The following is a 17,417-nucleotide window of genomic DNA, read 5'->3' on the forward strand; positions in this document are numbered from 1 at the left end:
ACTTTTCTAACCCCACACCCACCCCTTTTATCTTCTATTTCCCATTTTGGTAATGGACAAGTGTGAAAGCAGAGGAAGAGTCACATAGGGGCTTTATTTCACTATATTCCACCCCCTTTTAAGCATGTTGAGTAGAAGACCAATAAGAATTTATCTACCGGTATGTGTCTGTATGCCAGAATGTGTCCACCTAGGCCAGGGGTCAGCAACCTTCGGCTCTCCAGATGTTTCGGACTACAATTCCCATCATCCCTGACCATTGGTCCTGTTAGCTAGGGATCATGGGAGTTGTAGGCCAAAACATCTGGAGAGCCGAAGGTTGCCTGTGCCTGACCTAGGCAATAGATTTCTAGAGTGTTAATGCTGCACCTTCAGACGGGGAAACCTGTTTTAAATGAGACACCAGGCATATGGAGCACTGCATGGGTAGGTTTTTTTTTTTTTTTTTTTTACATGCCCAGCTTCATGTTTAAATTAAACCTTTAACTCTACCCTGCCCCATCACCCCAAGATCAAAGTGGAGAAAGGGACATGCAAAAGAGACTATTGTCTTCTATGTGAACTCCTTGTTGCATCTGTCCTCTTCTTCCATAAACATCTCAATAAATAGTGCTGGGCAGAGTGTGCTGCAAGATTGGGAGTGTCCCCACGTGCTTGTCAGACTCCTCTCTGCATCCATGTTAACTGCTGGTGGATAAAGTCACCTACATAGTAAATGAGCATGTGAGGAAAAAGCCAAATTTCATACAGTTTCTTGCTTTTACCGCATCTGTTCATTTTCAGTTAACAAAAATACTCATTAATGGAATTACAGACTTTATGTTATTGGACAGAAGATATATCCAGCTTTAGCCTTGTACTTCTAGGGAATAGAGAGAGAGAGAGTGAATGGCTGATTTGATTAAAATGTGGTCTAGATAAAACCTTCTGACAGATTTTCCTCCCACATTTTGCAGAAATGGTCCCTAATATTCATCTTGATGAGAAAGAAAGCTGCCAGATATTTCCTGGTATAGCTGTTCTCTCTGGTAATTGTTTAGTTCATACACTAGCAGATATTCATTTCCAACAATTGCCATATAAATTGGTTTGAATTGGTCTAAATTAGCTCATCTCAGTGTGTAGGATATGAATTGTTTTGTGTGACATTGCATTGGTCAGTATTGTGCAAAGACACTTGGTTTCTTCTTATAAGCCTACTCTATCATGAGGTGTAAAGGGTTTAAATTTGCATTGGAGTAATTTCACCAATCACTGGTTCTTGTTGGAAATAACAGACAGAAATACTTGCTGGAAAAATCACTGAGATTATTACATTTCATATACTTGCTTCAGAGTGGTGGTGTGTATTTATTGTGCTTGACAGGGAATGAGAAAGTGCATTTAGTTTAAACCTAAGACCTGCTTTATTACTTTTAATTACTTTTAATATATTATTAATACATAATGTATTAAGATACTGCAGTTTATCAAATACATGGAAAAAAGATTTCAATCTGAATGTTAGAATCATCCTGCAAAACCTTTTTTTAAAAAAACCAATTCGTCTACTATAACCCTCCTTTTTGGTCACATTTAATTGTTTTCTATAGTTATATTTAGTTTTCATAGGGATGAGAATTGTAACCCTGATGAAGAAGCCTTTAGTATGTACCTACAATGCAATTTAATTGTTATTTTCTTCAAAAAAATTGTTTTATGTCCAAGTGGGCATAAAAGTTACTATCATTTTAAAGCAATAAGAAGAGTATACCAAGTGGAGCACAAGACAGTGTCACAATCTTAGTAATCTCATATGATTTATTCCAGAGCTTGGACCTTATATATTTCCCTGTCAAAATAATCTACTTTGATTTTAAACACATCTTTTTTTCCGCCAAACAGAAAATTCAATCAGAGTTGACAAGCCATGAGATTAGTTTGGATGAAATGAAAAAACGGAACCGGGGTAAGGATGCCACCAAAAGGATATTCTCCCAAATCGATACTGCACAGGTTTGTAAATTTGACTTTCTTTTACATACTTAGTTCGAATCCCTTCTTTAAAATACACAAAACAAAATAAGCAATCATTGATTACATATGAATCAGCTATACTTTCTATAGCTGTTGGTGGTGGTGGTGGTTTTTTTGGAGGGGAGGAAGAAAGTCCTGCTTGCTTAACTTACAACATTATTATTTGATTTACAATGAGACCAAGGGAAAAACCAGCATCTATATAAAAATGTACAGGGTTGAGGTACCTTGTTTCAGGGAATTCAGAACGGATGCTTTTGTTAATGCAAAATATACATATTTGAAAAACCTCTTCTCGTTATTTTCATCTTCACAAATACCCTTCTGTCACAAAAATAAATTCTTTGGTCAGAATTTTTTTAGCTGTGAGGCCAGATCAGCAATCCCAAGAGAGTTTTAAACTTACTGTTTGCTTGAAGAGCACGCCTGATGGCAAACATTTTGTGAAGTAAACAGTAGTTTTAAAGAGCAAGTTCTTAAAAAGGCATGGCAGCCAGATGTTCCAAAAATAAGATTATAAGAAGATCCTGCTGGATCAGACTCATCTAGTCCATCATCCTGTTTTCACTGTGGCAAATGAGTTGCCCGTGGGAAACCTGCAAGCAGGACCTGAGCATAACACACACCCCAAAAATTTTTTCCAGCAAATGGTATTCAGAAGCATTACTGCCTCTGACTGTGGAAGCGAAGCATAGCTATAATGGCTAGTGGCCATTAGTAGCCTTATCCTCCATGAATTAGTCCAATTCACTTTTAAAGCTATCCAGTTAGTGGCCACAACTGTCTCCTGTGGGAGGGAGTTCCAAAGTTTAACTATGCACAGTCTGAAACATTCCACAGACCTTGTGCAAGCTTCAGGTTTGGGAAAAAGAAAACAAACTAAACCATACTTTTATGGAAAGCTACATTAACTTGCCAGTGGTTAAAGATGATAACTCATATTTACTATTTTGGTTCTTATCTGCTCTTTCAAGCTTACTCTAATGTAGTGCAGTGGGTGGCGATTCCTGTTAAGAAGAAAAAAATGCTATTCATGTGCATCTTACCATTGGATTCTTTCTTATGTTGCCATCTAATAATAATAATAATAATAATAATAATAATAATAATAATAATAATAATTTTATTTATACCCCGCCCATCTGGCTGGGTTTCCCCAGCCACTCTGGGCGGCTTACAGCACATAAAAAATTGTAAAACTAATATTGGAAATTAAAAATTTCCCAGTACAGGACAGGGGTGCCTGAATATGACCTGAAACTAATAATACACTTGCAGACTAAATATTCTAAGGAAATGCAACTCAATATAACAACCTATTTGATCGTTTGTGTAGCATTCTTTAAATTCTTGGGAACTTGCTATCAATCCAAAGGAAGCTACACAGGAGGGCACAGTGTAATTGCTTGCTAAGCTGCCTAGACATGCTTTCAAAAGAAAAATAAAGGAAATGTCCAAGTTTCACCTCAGTATGTGGAAGTAGGACTGCTCTGTCCCTTATTTTAAAAGTCTTCATAAAATCAGGACCGTGACTGTATTAGCATAATGACTTAATCTGCATACTTTGCACCCCTCTTCCTTTCATCTCATATATTATTTTCAGAAAAAGCTACAAGATGTCTTCATGAAGTTTCGCTTGTTCCAAAAGCCAGCCAATTTTGAGCAGCGCTTACAGGAATGTAAAATAATTTTAGATGAAGTGAAATCGCAAGTGCCGAAGTTGGAGTTGAGGAGTGTTGAGCAGGAAGCAGTGCAATCCCAGCTTGATCACTGTATGGTGAGTATTTACAATGAAATAATAGTTCACATGTAAGGCAACTTATTGGACTATACCTATGACATTTCACAAAAATCAGTAATTTCAGTGAAATTAAACATTTCCCTTTCTGTGTTGGCTAGAAATTGTATAAAACTCTCAGTGAAGTGAAATCTGAAGTGGAAACAGTCATAAAAACTGGGCGTCAGATTGTGCAAAAACAGCAAACGGAGAACCCAAAAGAACTGGATGAAAGGCTAACAGCTTTGAAATTACAATATAATGATCTTGGTGCCAAGGTATGTTCTACGCTTTTCAGTGCTAAGTCTGCCTCTCAGTTGTAAAGTGAAATATATCTCTTCCATTTTGTTGTAATTTATTTTTCTTTCCTCTGTTAAATTAATTTTATTTGTCTTTCCTTTCTCAGTGAGAAAAGATTTTGTTAACTGACTATTCAGAGCGGCCCAATTATATATTGAAATAATGTAACTAAACAATATAATTTCAGCTAAGGTTGAATCTTATATTAAATTCATTACATCCCTTTGACATAGCTGGCAGCTAGGTGTTTTTTTTATTTCTGTCCAAATTTATCTTTCGAATTCAATTGGAAGAAAATGGGGAACACATTTAGCACTAAATATATGTTAAGCGCAACAGATAATAACAGTGCTTTATTATATACTCTGTAAAGATAGGATAAACATGCATCCTCCAAAAAGATCTTTGACCCATATGTGAACCAATATTCTCTTTTTTATATTATGTGACATTTCTAAGTGTGGAATTAGATATATGGAGGACTGGCCTTCATATTCAGGATGATGGTTTTCAAGAGAACTTGCAAATACTTGATACTTTCTATTAAAAAAATAAGTAAATGCAGGTTTTGCCCCTATGGCCTACAGTCAAGAAAACAGAATAGGAAAATGCAAAATTAATTAGCACATGCCAATGTGAAATATGCCATTTTAAATGAGGATTTTAATGTGCCAGTGAAGAGAGCCTTTTGGACAGGAAGATATGAAGAGCATGTATATGTTTTCCTTAGGTGAAAAAGCATTCTGGACAGGGTCATTTCAACCTGATAAATGACTTCAGAAGAAAGCAGCCTTTTACCACCAGCCCTTCCTCCAACCAAATTCTAAACTAATCCTGCTTTAAATAAATAAATAGTCATGTAATGTGTACTTTGATTCAACTGTTGTGAGATGAAATTGTAAATGGAGTTAACTGTGTAAAAAAGAAAGACCTTAAGATGGCAGTATTTCCTACATTTCTTTTATAACATGTAAATCAAAAATGGGGAAATAAAGTGATATTACCCATTATAGTGTACACCCAACCATACAATTCTTCTTAAACTCTCCTAGTTGAAATAAAGGGGGGGGGGGAGCAGCAATATATATAAAACTGCACCTGTCATTATTTCTCTAAACTCAGCGAAGCACCACTCGTATATAGTTTTGTATGCTCTTAACTATTTCAAAGTTTACATTTCTAGAAATAAACAGTCCCATTAGAATTCAAATGGTCCCTTTGTCCCAAAAGCAAAACAACCAGGATGGACTGTGGCTGCAATCTTATATACTGAATGAAGCACTGAGATCTGTTGAAACCAGCAAACTTACCGGTACTTCTGAGTGAAATATGCAAGAGGTTGCATTGCTAGTACTATGCAGAAGACAGCAGATTCCCCCCTCTAATGAATAGTATGGAAATGTTAAACTTCAACTATCAACAGCTTTTTGCATTAACTGTGCATATATGAAAAAGAATGGGGGAATAAGCTCAGTAGTAGTTAAACACATTTAACTACTAACTACTAAATTTAAATACTAAAAACATTTAGCTACTAACTACTAAATTTAAATACTAAAGTATTCACATAGTGCAGTTTTCCATGTCATAAGCGTAAGCCCATGGATCAGAAATTCCCAAGGGTGCTAACAAGAAGCTACTGAGGCTAAAGGGGAGGCGATTATTTATTTGTCTTTATTTGTCTTCATTGTCTCATTTCAAAACAATGAAGTATGAAGTTAAACTAAAAGAGAATTCAGGTGGGTATGATAATACTGAAGTAGTTAACTGCATAGCAAAAAGCAAAAAATAGTCATTTTCATTATAATTTCTGATAACAAGTTGTGTTTGAAGAGTTGCTACTTTGATTGCTTCTCTTCAGCATTGATTCATCATTCTTGGTGTCTGCTGCAAGATAAGCTCTTCCTTATGCCATAGTTGGAGCATCATCCACCAGTTGCTTCAGACAACTGGTTATTACTAGGTTTCTGTTGCTCTCTCTATTTTTTTATATTGTTCTTAAGTCTATATTTTTTGCACACCACTTAGAGATGTTAAATATTGTGGTTTTAAAATTCCTTTAAAGAAAGTCAAAATAAAATGAATAAAAGACAGGAGTTGCAGGCTGAGCTGGATGAAAACAACTTTTATTGAATCAATAAATTCTGAAGGTTGGTTTAAAGGACATAAAACATGACTGCAGTGTACTTAAATATGCATAAAGAGTACCAAGTTAAAGCATACTTTTAATCTTCATTTTGTTTCTTTTATTGAAGCTAACTTTGCAAATTATAATTAATCCAGCCATTCTGTTTTTGTTTCAGTGTGAAGTAGTTGGTTTGCTATAAGCAGAATGCCGATCTAGTACTGACAAAAGAATGTAGTCTAAAGTGTAATGAAAAAGGCTAACGTTCTGAGGTGTATTCTTGTCATATGTTTGCTATAAGAAGATTTAGCATTTCTGGGAATAGATGACCTCTACAATCATGGGGACTTGGTGGTGGAATCTTTTGACCATGAGAAAAACTACTGCCAGAAATATGAGCATCCATCTCAGTAGCACTTAGGGTGGTGAAGCATTTAGAGGTTTGGCTCTTCATTCCCCCTCCCCCTTCTGCAGGTGACTGAAAAAAAGCAAGAGCTAGAGAAATGTTTGAAATTATCTCGGAAACTGAGAAAGGAAATGAATGCTCTGACAGAATGGCTGGCAGTGACAGATTCAGAACTGACAAAGAGATCAGCGGTAGAAGGCATGCCTATCAATTTGGATGCTGAAGTCGCCTGGAGCAAGGTAATAATATATATTTTCTTTCCTTGTAAACTCACGTATGTTTGTCTGGAGTTATCTCGTTGTCACAGCAATACTTCTGCACCCCAAAAAAAGTTGTAAACAATATATACGGTTAGTGATATATACTTGTGATACACTGAGGCAAAAGAAGTTGGTGTCCAAAATTTAACATATTAGCCTTATAGTAGGATGTGTCAGGTACCACATCATACTCATAAGAGAAAGGAGAGGAATAATTCAAAAGAAAAATAACCCTGCATACCCCTTTCTATAACTTTTTGAAAGATTCCATTTTTCCCCAGGCTTAAAAGGAGAACTTAGTACAGTGTTAGTGCATTAGCACCTTCTAAGTGTTGAGACATTAACTGCAAAGCACTCTTGTCATTTTATGCTAGTTTCTTCATTAACATTTTAAGCAGGCCATCTAATTTTTGCCTTAATTTCAAAGATCACTTTTATTGTAAAGAACTAATGCTAGAAAAATAATCAGGATGTGTTTTATTTTTAATTAGCTACTAATTTTTAATAAAAGGAATACAGTATATGACACTTTTTTCCCTTGAGGATGATCACTGTTCATGTAGTCCTTGTTCTTTCTGGTTCTGCCTGCAAGAGTAGTAGTCTGTATTCCTACCCCTTCCTCACTTCAATTCCCCTTACAAACTTGTAGCTGTATCAACTCTGAGAGGTATTATAAGTTCCTACAACAAAGAACTGAATAGTGTTAGTTCAGTATAATCACGCAGAGCAACGAAAGTAATATAGGCTTTTCACAATAGTGGCTACAATTCAGTCTCTGTGCATTTAGAGCCCCTTTGTGGTTTCCTGGTCATTTGTTTCTACCTCCAAGCTGTGCAATACTTGTCAGAGTTTTGCTGCCACAAAACAGGAGCTTTTAGTGAAGTTCTGTTCCTGCCCCTGTAACCTTTGGACAGACTTGTCCCTGGCTTTTTCCATATCCCAGTAAGCTGTAACCAAAAATGTGGCATAGTGGCATGAGACATTGATAATACAGGTGCAGCCCAGTAAATATTTGTTGCTTTCAGCAGCTTTTGCAGTTTTCTAGAAATTATCACTATGATTGCATTCACTGTTTCAGAGAACAATTTCAGATTGTCAAGGATTGGGAACAAGCTTGACAGTCACTGAACATACTTTATCCAAAAGAAATCAAAGGAATTATTTGTTAACCATGAACAATATTTCTACCACACTGCAGATGCCATCCCATACGCATTTGTATGCATATAAAAGCTAACCTTTGTATACTGATTAGATATGTATACCACAGCTGCAGTTAACATAGGAATGCCTTCCTTTAATTGAATTCCTTTAATAATTAAACACTGACTTTGGTACTCCAGAAGTTCTATAATTAGTGTGTGAGGTTTGCTGATTAGAGCAGTTACGCATTAGAGTGATTTTGTAATATTTCTCACCCTCGCAACCAAAAGGTAGTGCCTATGTTACTAAGAAAATCAAGAAGGAAAGGAAAACTTCATTAAAATTTCACACACATGAGAAATGTGCTAATTTGCTATAAAGTACCTGCTAGCCTACCAAAGTACTGTCCGCTCTTTTGCATTTTTATGAGTGGTGCTGATAATTTAGTGATTATAGCAGAAAGCTATAATGGCAAGAGAATGTTCCCTTACAGTCCAAGTTAACAAAGCCAGTGGAATTGAATCAGGTAAATCAGACACCTTTAACTTTGTCAGAGTAGGCTTTGCTAAGGCCAGAAAAGTGGGCCTTCCTGAGCCCGATAAATGGAGCTGAATACTCCTGCAATTAAATGAAGAGAGAGAAACGTCAGGAAGTTGGATTTGAGTGATAAGAAAAGACCCCATAAAACCAAAAGGTTAGTGACAGAGGGCTGCCTTATTATATGAATGAGGAAGGTAGTGAATACTTGACTCAGGAATGAGCATAGAGTGCCCTGCCCTAACATCTAAAAACCCCTCAAACCTCTAGACTGAAGAGTTTCAGGAAGGATCTTAACCCTCTCCCAGGACAAGGTTGTGACTCTTTAAACCACTTGGCACCGTACATTTCTCCCAGTGCTCATGTTGTCACTTCTTTCCCCAGTTAAATGCCTGCTCTTCTCTTGGGCTCACTTTGAAAGACTGTTTCATATTGTGTTGATGAGCTGGAGAACACTTGACTGGCATAAACAATTTGCTCTATGCTCTTGGGGCTCATATTTCAGTTAAAGAAATATTGGCCCGTTCTCAAATTTAGAATAGCAGGTGGTACTCTCCAGAAAAACTCTATGCCATTTGCTCCTGTTACTGTATTTGAACTGGAAGTGAATTACTGTTACATTCTAGCTCACATTATAAAATGGTAACAAATATGATGTGCAATCATAATATTGAATTGTATGTTGAGTTATGCTAGAAACACAATTGGTAGTGTTGTCTTCTTTCAATGACATGAATAAAATAAATTAGAAATTATCATCTTTCATTACTGTTACGAAAAACAGTATAGGTGCTTCGAGTAAATAACTGCATAATCCTTTGGTAAGAGGGAGACAGTAGCAATTTATACAACAATCCTATCTGTGAATATTAAGATATATAGGTAAAGGGACCTCTGACCGTTAGGTCCAGTCGCAGACAACTCTGGGGTTGCGGCGCTCATCTTGCTTTATTGGCCGAGGGAGCCGGCATACAGCTTCTGGGTCATGTGGCCAGCATGACTAAGCCGCTTCTGGCAAACCAGAGCAATGCACAGAAATGCTGTTTACCTTCCCACCGGGGCGGTCCCTATTTATCTACTTGCACTTTGACGTGCTTTCGAACTGCTAGGTTGACAGGAGCAGGGACTGAGCAACAGGAGCTCACCCCGTCGTGGGGATTTGAACCACCGACCTTCTGATCAGCAAGCCCTAGGCTCTGTGGTTTAGACCATAGCGCCACCCACGTCATTCATTTCATATATAGTCATTAAGATTTATAGTCACCATCTTTTACAAGGCTTATGTGAGTATTAAGCAGTGTAAAGTTATGTACTCTGGTCATCATCAACTCTGAATGTTGAAAGTAGCTGCAATGACTGATACGATTTTATCATTTGCATCATTTTACTCAGATTTACAGTGTGCTTGCTGAAAGCACAAACACTGTTTAATTTACCAGCTGCCAGTACTGATAGAGACATCTAGTTCCTGTTGTTGGAAATTGTTTTTTTCTTTTGAAGTTTTACCATGGTTCAACAGTGTCCTCCTGTTTAAGTGTGAATATTTCATCAGTGCTTTGTAAAGAAGTAATAAAGAAATCTAGAATTAGGCTAGAATGTGCAGAGTACACTAAGCACATTTATACTGAGAAGTGGAACAGGAAATAACACATACTTGTTAGGACTTACTAGGCTCTCTCTTTCACTTCTGTAACAGTTCCTTCTGCCAAACAGAAATCTAACTGCTGCTTAAACTTGGGTGTGTATGGAAAAATACATGGAAACCCAGCATGAGGGATTGCTGCAGGAAAAATACCAATAAACATTTGTGTGCTCACATGCATGCAGTTGTTCATGGATCCCATGCTGGATTGTGATCAGTGTATGTGAAGATATATGATAGTAGTATAATACTACAAGGTCTGAGGGACAGTGGACCGGCCCCCTGCTGAAAAAGTTTGCTGACCCCTGCTCTAACTGATATGCTACATTTGTTCTGTGCACACACTGCCATGTTGTGATGTTGTGAGAGTCTGCAACTTCCTGCTTCAGAATACAAATTTACCTACAGGTAGCTGCTAATGCTTGGATTATTCCAGACGGAATCATTTCCTGGATATGTTCTTCTATAGTTAAGGGGGGGAAAGAGTCTACAGATGTATACAATATGTTATTAGTTTCAGTCTGCTTTTCTTCCAAGTCGTGGACATGAATTTTATATCAAACAGAGTCAAGTAAACACACACAGAGCTTAATTTTTTGAAACTCCAGGGACCAGTGAGCAAATTCACATACACCTAAGAGCTTTGAAGAAAAGAAGCTGTATAGACCCTGAGCTTGTCTGACCAAGCTCAACAGATCTTCCCAACCCAAACAGTTTTCAGGGATAGGCATTTACTACAGTTGCTGTTAGCTTTCTCGCTAATCTGTGGATTTACCCAACTATAACATGGGTTATGTTTTGGGAGTTGTTTAGGGGGGTTGTTTTTGTTGGCTGGCTGGCTGGCTTGCAATATTTAATTATTATTTTTAAAGCAGGATTTAAGCCCATATTAAATCAGCTGAGACAATTTGATGTCAACACTAATAACTAATTTTTAACAAAATCAAATTGTGAAGAGGCTATCAACGTACTTTTCAACATAGATATACACACACGCTTAAGAGATATGTCACTAACACCTCTCAAATGGAGCCTGGCAACTTAGCAAGGCAAAATATCAATTATGTGAACACTTGAAGAAAAAGCAATGGTATGCCACAACATTATTTAGATGGAGATTGCTTCTTCTTAGGCTTGTCTTCTGGTACTTCTCCAGTGAGGCCTAGGGTTTCTTGCCTGCCCAGCATTTCTCTTTTCTTGCTTCAGCTGAGGCCTCTGGCTCTAGTAGCTGTTGTTGCTGTTCCATCTGCACCAATGGATAAAACAGGGGGAGTCTATCAATGAGTAGAAGAGAGGGAGAGGGTAGAAAAGAGAATGAAGTCAGGCAAAGAACAGTAGCTGGCTGATGTAGCAGCAAAAGGCATAGACCTATCTGGGCAGAGGGCGGGGAGGGGCAGCTGCATCCCCTAAATCATAAATAAAAATACTTACCAATCGCTAACCAATCACATCGCAGATAGCTTGGTTATTCCCCCCTAACAGTGATCCTGCCCCCCCCCCCAAATCCTGGCTACGCCCATGGCAATAGGAGATAAGGCCAACAAGCAGCAGCTCGCATCCTCCTCCTAAGTCACAGGAATGTATATGTTTTGCAAAGAACTCATAGTGCTCTTTTTCCTTGGATAAACATCATTGGCAAAGTATGAGGTGATCCAAAATGCATAGAGCATGGCACACAGGTATTATGTGAGTTATTGTTTTTGTTTGTTACTATGTTATGTCTTTTTGTAGTTTTATATTGTAAATCGCCCTGTGATCCATGGATGAAGGTCGGTATCTAAATTTAATAAATAATAACAATATTGATCAAAAGTACTAAGTTACATATTTATTTCACTTTCAATTTATTATGCATGTCTATATTGAAATATACTAGACCTTTTCCTCCCTGCTTCTAACAATGTTAATATGCAACATAGGAGTGTTGGTTCATAATATGTTCTTCCTAACTCTTCTTCCTTATTTAATCATTATGCACATGCTTTTCATAGGCAACCCAGCTAGAAATTGAAAAACGCCAGCTTCAGTTGAAGAACATTACTGATTTGGGAGAAGGGCTGAAGACAGTGCTTAAAGGGAAGGAAAGCATAGTGAACGATAAACTCAGCCTTTTGAGTAGTAACTGGATTGCAGTAACTTCTCGAGCTGAAGAGTGGTTTAACTTGTTGCTGGTAAGAATTACATATTGTTACTTTCTGTTTACAGAAATAGCACTACATAGCTTGTTTGGGAAGCAAGAAGAGCAATGGTAGATGGAGCATAATGGAAGCAGGGCCTGCGCGTCCATTTAGGCGAACTAGGCAATCGCCTAGGGTGCAAAAATGGAGGGGGCGCTGGCCAGGCTTGGGCGGGGGTGCGGGACGGGCTAGCAGCAGCTTCTCCACTGTAGCGGAGAGGTGCTGCTTGCCCCCTACACCATCCCCCAACTCCCGCTAAAGCAGGCTTTGGCGGGGGGCGGGGCGGGCGAGCAGCGGCTTCTCCGCTACAGCGGAGAAACCGCTGCTTGCCTCTCCACCCCCCCACCTCCCGCTAAAGCAGGCTTTGGCAGGGGGGCACCAGAAGGTGGTCTCGCCTAGGGCGCAAGAAGTAAACAAATTCCTTTATTAGGCAGCAAAATGGCTAATCCTCCATCACATCCTAGCAGCCTTTTTACAGTCCAGCTAAATTCCCAGCATTCTACCTTCCTACCCACATTCAAACTGCAGTTACTTCTATCTGGGTATCTATCCTTCCCCCAAAAAATCTGATGGCTGCCTCATTCAGAAGGTTGATAAGAGATTATCAGTAATTAAATGACATTGTCGGTTTTTTGTTCAGTTCCTCACCACCCATTAGTTTATCAGGAAAAAGCATAGAATGCTAATGCTAACCAAGACAACCATGCAAAAATTAAGAAAGGCATTTGTTTTCTGTGGTCTATAAACATTGTTACAACTGAATTATGCATGTATAGTATATAGCATTTTTAATTTTTATTGTAAATGCTATGTTTGTATACACACAGAGAAGTTAGGTTTTAGGCCCTGTTACTTCACCCTCCATAAAATGTAGCTGTGACTGCCAATAGCAGAGGTGGCCACACAATTAATCATATCATGCAATAATTCTCTGAAGATTGAGTTTCACTCATGCCTGGAAATAACTGAAATTGTGAGTTTGCAGGGACATGCTAAAACTTAGTATGCACAGAATAACAGTTTTTACTTGTAATTGCAGCAGCTGACACTATTACTATGAGCCATTAGTGCCCAGAAGGTTAAAGATACAGCAACTTGCCTAAGCCCACCCAGTAAATTAATGGCTGAGCTGGGATTTGAACTTTCTTGTTCGTTTTTTAAAAATCACTACCATTATGGCCACTATTTTGTTGGCTCTTTGAAATACCAGCTTTGATAGACCTCCATCTGTCTTATCACAATTTGAGTCCCCATATATCTGTCTTATCACAATTTGTAAATGCGACTAAACAATTTGGGGGGAAAGGTGGTAATTGTGCCAGTTAAATAATACAACAATGCAGTGTTTAGAAATTGCTGCTATCGCTATAACAGCAGTTCAATAATATGGCCAACTTCATTTAGCATATGTTCAGTCTACTTGACAGCAGATGTTTGCTTCTTATAACTGCATCATTCTCTTTCAACTGTAATAACAATCATATTACAGACAAAGATAAAAGGTTTTGATAATGTTCTGTTATGATTCCAAAAGGTTTATTTCTCATGCATGATTTATAAACATGATGAAACCTACACATTATGCACATTGGCTGTCTCAATCTGAAAATAAAATCTGAAAGTAAAATATTGATTGAGATATTATATATATATATATATATATATATATATATATATATATATATATATATATATCAATGTGGCTATATATTTGTCTCATTTCCACTACTAGAATAAAGTAGATAAATAAGAAAAGCTGTAATTTCTTGTAACCACCAACAGGCATTTTTCTCTTATATCAGTTCTAAAATGTCATTTCCAGAAGAGTAACAACAGTGGCCATACTCTGAAAATGCTTTAAGGCTAGGAATGATTTCTAAATGGGCTACTCCTACTGGCATGTCAGGATCTGCTAGAAGCTCTGTGGCTGCCCTCATATGATGAACCACTGTGCTTTAGGTAGCAGCCTTAGCCAGATGAGCCTTATTTGAGCAACACAGTCTTCCCAAGCTGTGGCACAGGTCTCATTCACACTTGTGCTGTGCCTAGAAAGCATGAGTCCAAGTGGTTTTCCCCTTGCCATGTTCCTTTCCCAGAGAAAACCTGCTCTTTAGTACTAAATCAGACAAATGTCAATCCAGGAAAAAAATCCCAATTGCCGTTTGTTCTGATTGAGAGTGGTTTTCCCCAGGGGAAAACAGCAGGACAAGATAAACCCATGCTGCATTTTCTCTTTTTCATCAGTCTTGGCAATAGCAATTATCAGAACAAACAAATTTTCCATCTCTTGGTATCATTTTATTCAATTCATCAGTTGTCTGTTCTGATATTGTTACCGTTTTTGATATGAGCATACAGTTCACACACACACACACACACACACCATAGAATGATTCTTATATGAGAACCAGTGGTTGATTTTTAAATACGTTTTTTAAGTAATTCAGAGAATTACTTTAGGTGCTTTGTGGACACCAAAATTATTTTTAAAGCTTCCTAAAACATGATCAAATATTGCTTTTGGAACACCTTTCACTTTGCCATAGAAGTTGAGAATCTAAACTCCCCCTGCGCTCATAGAACCTGGTTTAAAGTTCTATGGACCTGGCCAATTCTCTTTTATTTTTGTCTCAGCTACTAATTACTTAATAATATGTTCCGTTCCCTTTATATGCAGGCATATCAGAGACACATGGAGAATTTTGATCAGAATGTTGCTAACATCACCACCTGGATGTATCGGGCAGAAATACTATTGGATGAATCTGAAACCCAAAAACCTCAGCAAAGGGAAGAAATTATTAAGGTAACAAATACAATTTTCGGGGGGGGGGAATTATTATAAAAATCTAATAGTGTGCATCCCTAGGGTTTTTGCCCTACAGGTTTCAAATAATATTTTTAGATAAAAGCAAAACACATTTTCTCTTAACAAAGACACTGTCTAACAGCTTTTAAATTGCTTAATAGAGCATAGTGAAGGTAAGTGTATTCAGTACAAAAGCCAAATAAGTTATTGGCTTGAGGATTTCATGGTGAGTAGAACACTTATTGTTAGGCCTGTATCTCTTGAATACCATTTGTATCTGTTTAAAAATGAAATACCAGCCTTCTTTTATCAGTTTGCTCTTTTTATCAAATATCTATTCTTCTGAGGATTGTTGTTTGTTATATATTCATGTCATTTCAAAGCTCTCTGAGCAGTGATTTCATTTGACAACATTGTATTTCAGTTTGATATTATCTTTGTGGAAGTGGTTCATCATTTCAGGAGTGATGTTTTCAAAGCATATTATAGGATGGCTTAAATGTACGTGTAACTTCTGTTGCAAAAACATAATCATACAAATTATGCAGTATACTTCATATAAATTAATATCATACTTGGTAATAAATCAGGTTTATAACCACCTGATCAAAGTATGATGTGAGGGGGAAATATATATTTTCCAAACTTCAATCTCTTCAAAGTCTTGCTCACTTTCACAACTTCTAGATCTTCTTTCTAAGATTCCTGGCCTGAGTCTTCATAGCTCGTCAAGAATTGTGCTCCACTATTTGTATAAGAAATATTCTTCCTAACCCCCTTCCCCTCCAGCTTTCTTTACCCTGATTGGTGTAGCTCCATTTGCTGCCTCCTTCAGAATTCTGAAATAAGAAAAGATCCAAGAGAGAAATCTCGGTGTCTCATGCTCCCCTGCCTTTATGAAGTGGGAACATCCTGGTCTTCAATATCTAGTGCTGGCTATAATAAATGGATTAGATCTTACTGATCATGGTTTCATGCTTTCTGCTTCCATACTGATCTGATAATGGACAAGAGGAGCAGGGGAAATGGCAACCTGCATTCCTGTAATGTCAGAACTGGACTTGATTCTCAGCCTAGAGACTCCTAATATGTTAACACTACCATCACCATAACCATTGCTCTTGGTAAAGTATTCTGGAAATTGGGACCCAGGTGGCGCTGTGGGTTAAACCACAGAGTCTAGGGCTTGCCGATCAGAAGGTCGGCGGTTCAAATCCCTGCGATGGGGTGAGCTCCTGTTGTTCGGTCCCAGCTCCTGCCTACCTAGCAGTTCGAAAGCACATCAAAGTGCAAGTAGATAAAGAGGGACCGCTCCGGCGGGAAGGTAAACGGCATTTCCATGCGCTGAACTGGTTCGCCAGAAAGTGGCTTTGTTATGCTGGCCACATGACCCGGAAGCTGTCTGTGGACAAACGCCGGCTCCCTTGGCCTATAGAGCGAGATGAGTGCCACAATCCCAGCGTCGGACATGACTGGACCTAATGGTCAGGGGTCCCTTTACCTTTACCATCACCATAACCATTGCTCTTGGTAAAGTGTTCTGGAAATTGGAAATTCATTCACTCCCTTGTAAACACAAGATGTTTTCCTATCTTCTGTTGCACCAAACAATACCAAGTATTAATAAAATAGAAATTCAGTTATTCTCTCTAAACAGGAAATTATGAATGCATTTATTTCTCCAAGCAGTTTTGTGTTGTAAAGAGGATATTTAGTATTGAAAAGACATATAAATTAGAAGCATTTTAGAAAGTAATTTAAACGTTGTTTAAATTATACATATGCTTGTTCCAGATGGTATGGACTAAGAGCCCAGGTTAGTCTTTCTTTTTTATTATTTTTAAAAATGCTCCTTAAAATTCCAGTGGCAGATCCTCTGAAGAGTGGGTATCTGTCAGTAAGAATAATGATGAAAAATTAAGGTGCAAACATGGAATCAGGTCTCTAAAAGTTTCTCAGCAATAACAATCCTTTCGTTTCTATCTGGTTTGTCTTACAGAGGTAAAGCTTTCAATATGTAAATTCTTGTAAATACAAAAAACTTACTTTTAGGTTGGCAGTAGTTCCATTTCCTGAATAAATGTCCCTAACAATTAGGTTATGAACAATTAGGTTAATTGTCTCAAAACTGTACCTGTTACACAAAATGCATGTTTGTAGCTGGTGAAAATAAATGATTCAAAACTTTAACTGTGTGTAACTGTCAATATGAAATTCTGTATCAT

At 37.7% G+C, this 17,417-nt stretch overlaps 1 protein-coding gene across 6 annotated transcripts in view; it reads left to right on the forward strand.

The window, feature by feature from the left end:
* DMD (dystrophin) overlaps positions 1 to 17,417 on the forward strand; it is a 1,040,101-nt gene that overhangs the window by 450,451 nt on the left and 572,233 nt on the right. For all 6 annotated transcript variants that reach the window (XM_033147196.1, XM_033147200.1, XM_033147197.1 and 3 more), the window contains 6 exons: positions 1,885 to 1,995; positions 3,620 to 3,793; positions 3,916 to 4,071; positions 6,693 to 6,863; positions 12,198 to 12,377; positions 15,061 to 15,189. In XM_033147196.1, the coding sequence (XP_033003087.1) occupies positions 1,885 to 1,995; positions 3,620 to 3,793; positions 3,916 to 4,071; positions 6,693 to 6,863; positions 12,198 to 12,377; positions 15,061 to 15,189 (921 nt within the window). The remainder of the gene's footprint in view (positions 1 to 1,884; positions 1,996 to 3,619; positions 3,794 to 3,915; positions 4,072 to 6,692; positions 6,864 to 12,197; positions 12,378 to 15,060; positions 15,190 to 17,417) is intronic.

The sequence above is a fragment of the Lacerta agilis genome, chromosome 4 (assembly GCF_009819535.1).
Source record: "Lacerta agilis isolate rLacAgi1 chromosome 4, rLacAgi1.pri, whole genome shotgun sequence".
Lineage (NCBI taxonomy): Eukaryota > Metazoa > Chordata > Lepidosauria > Squamata > Lacertidae > Lacerta > Lacerta agilis.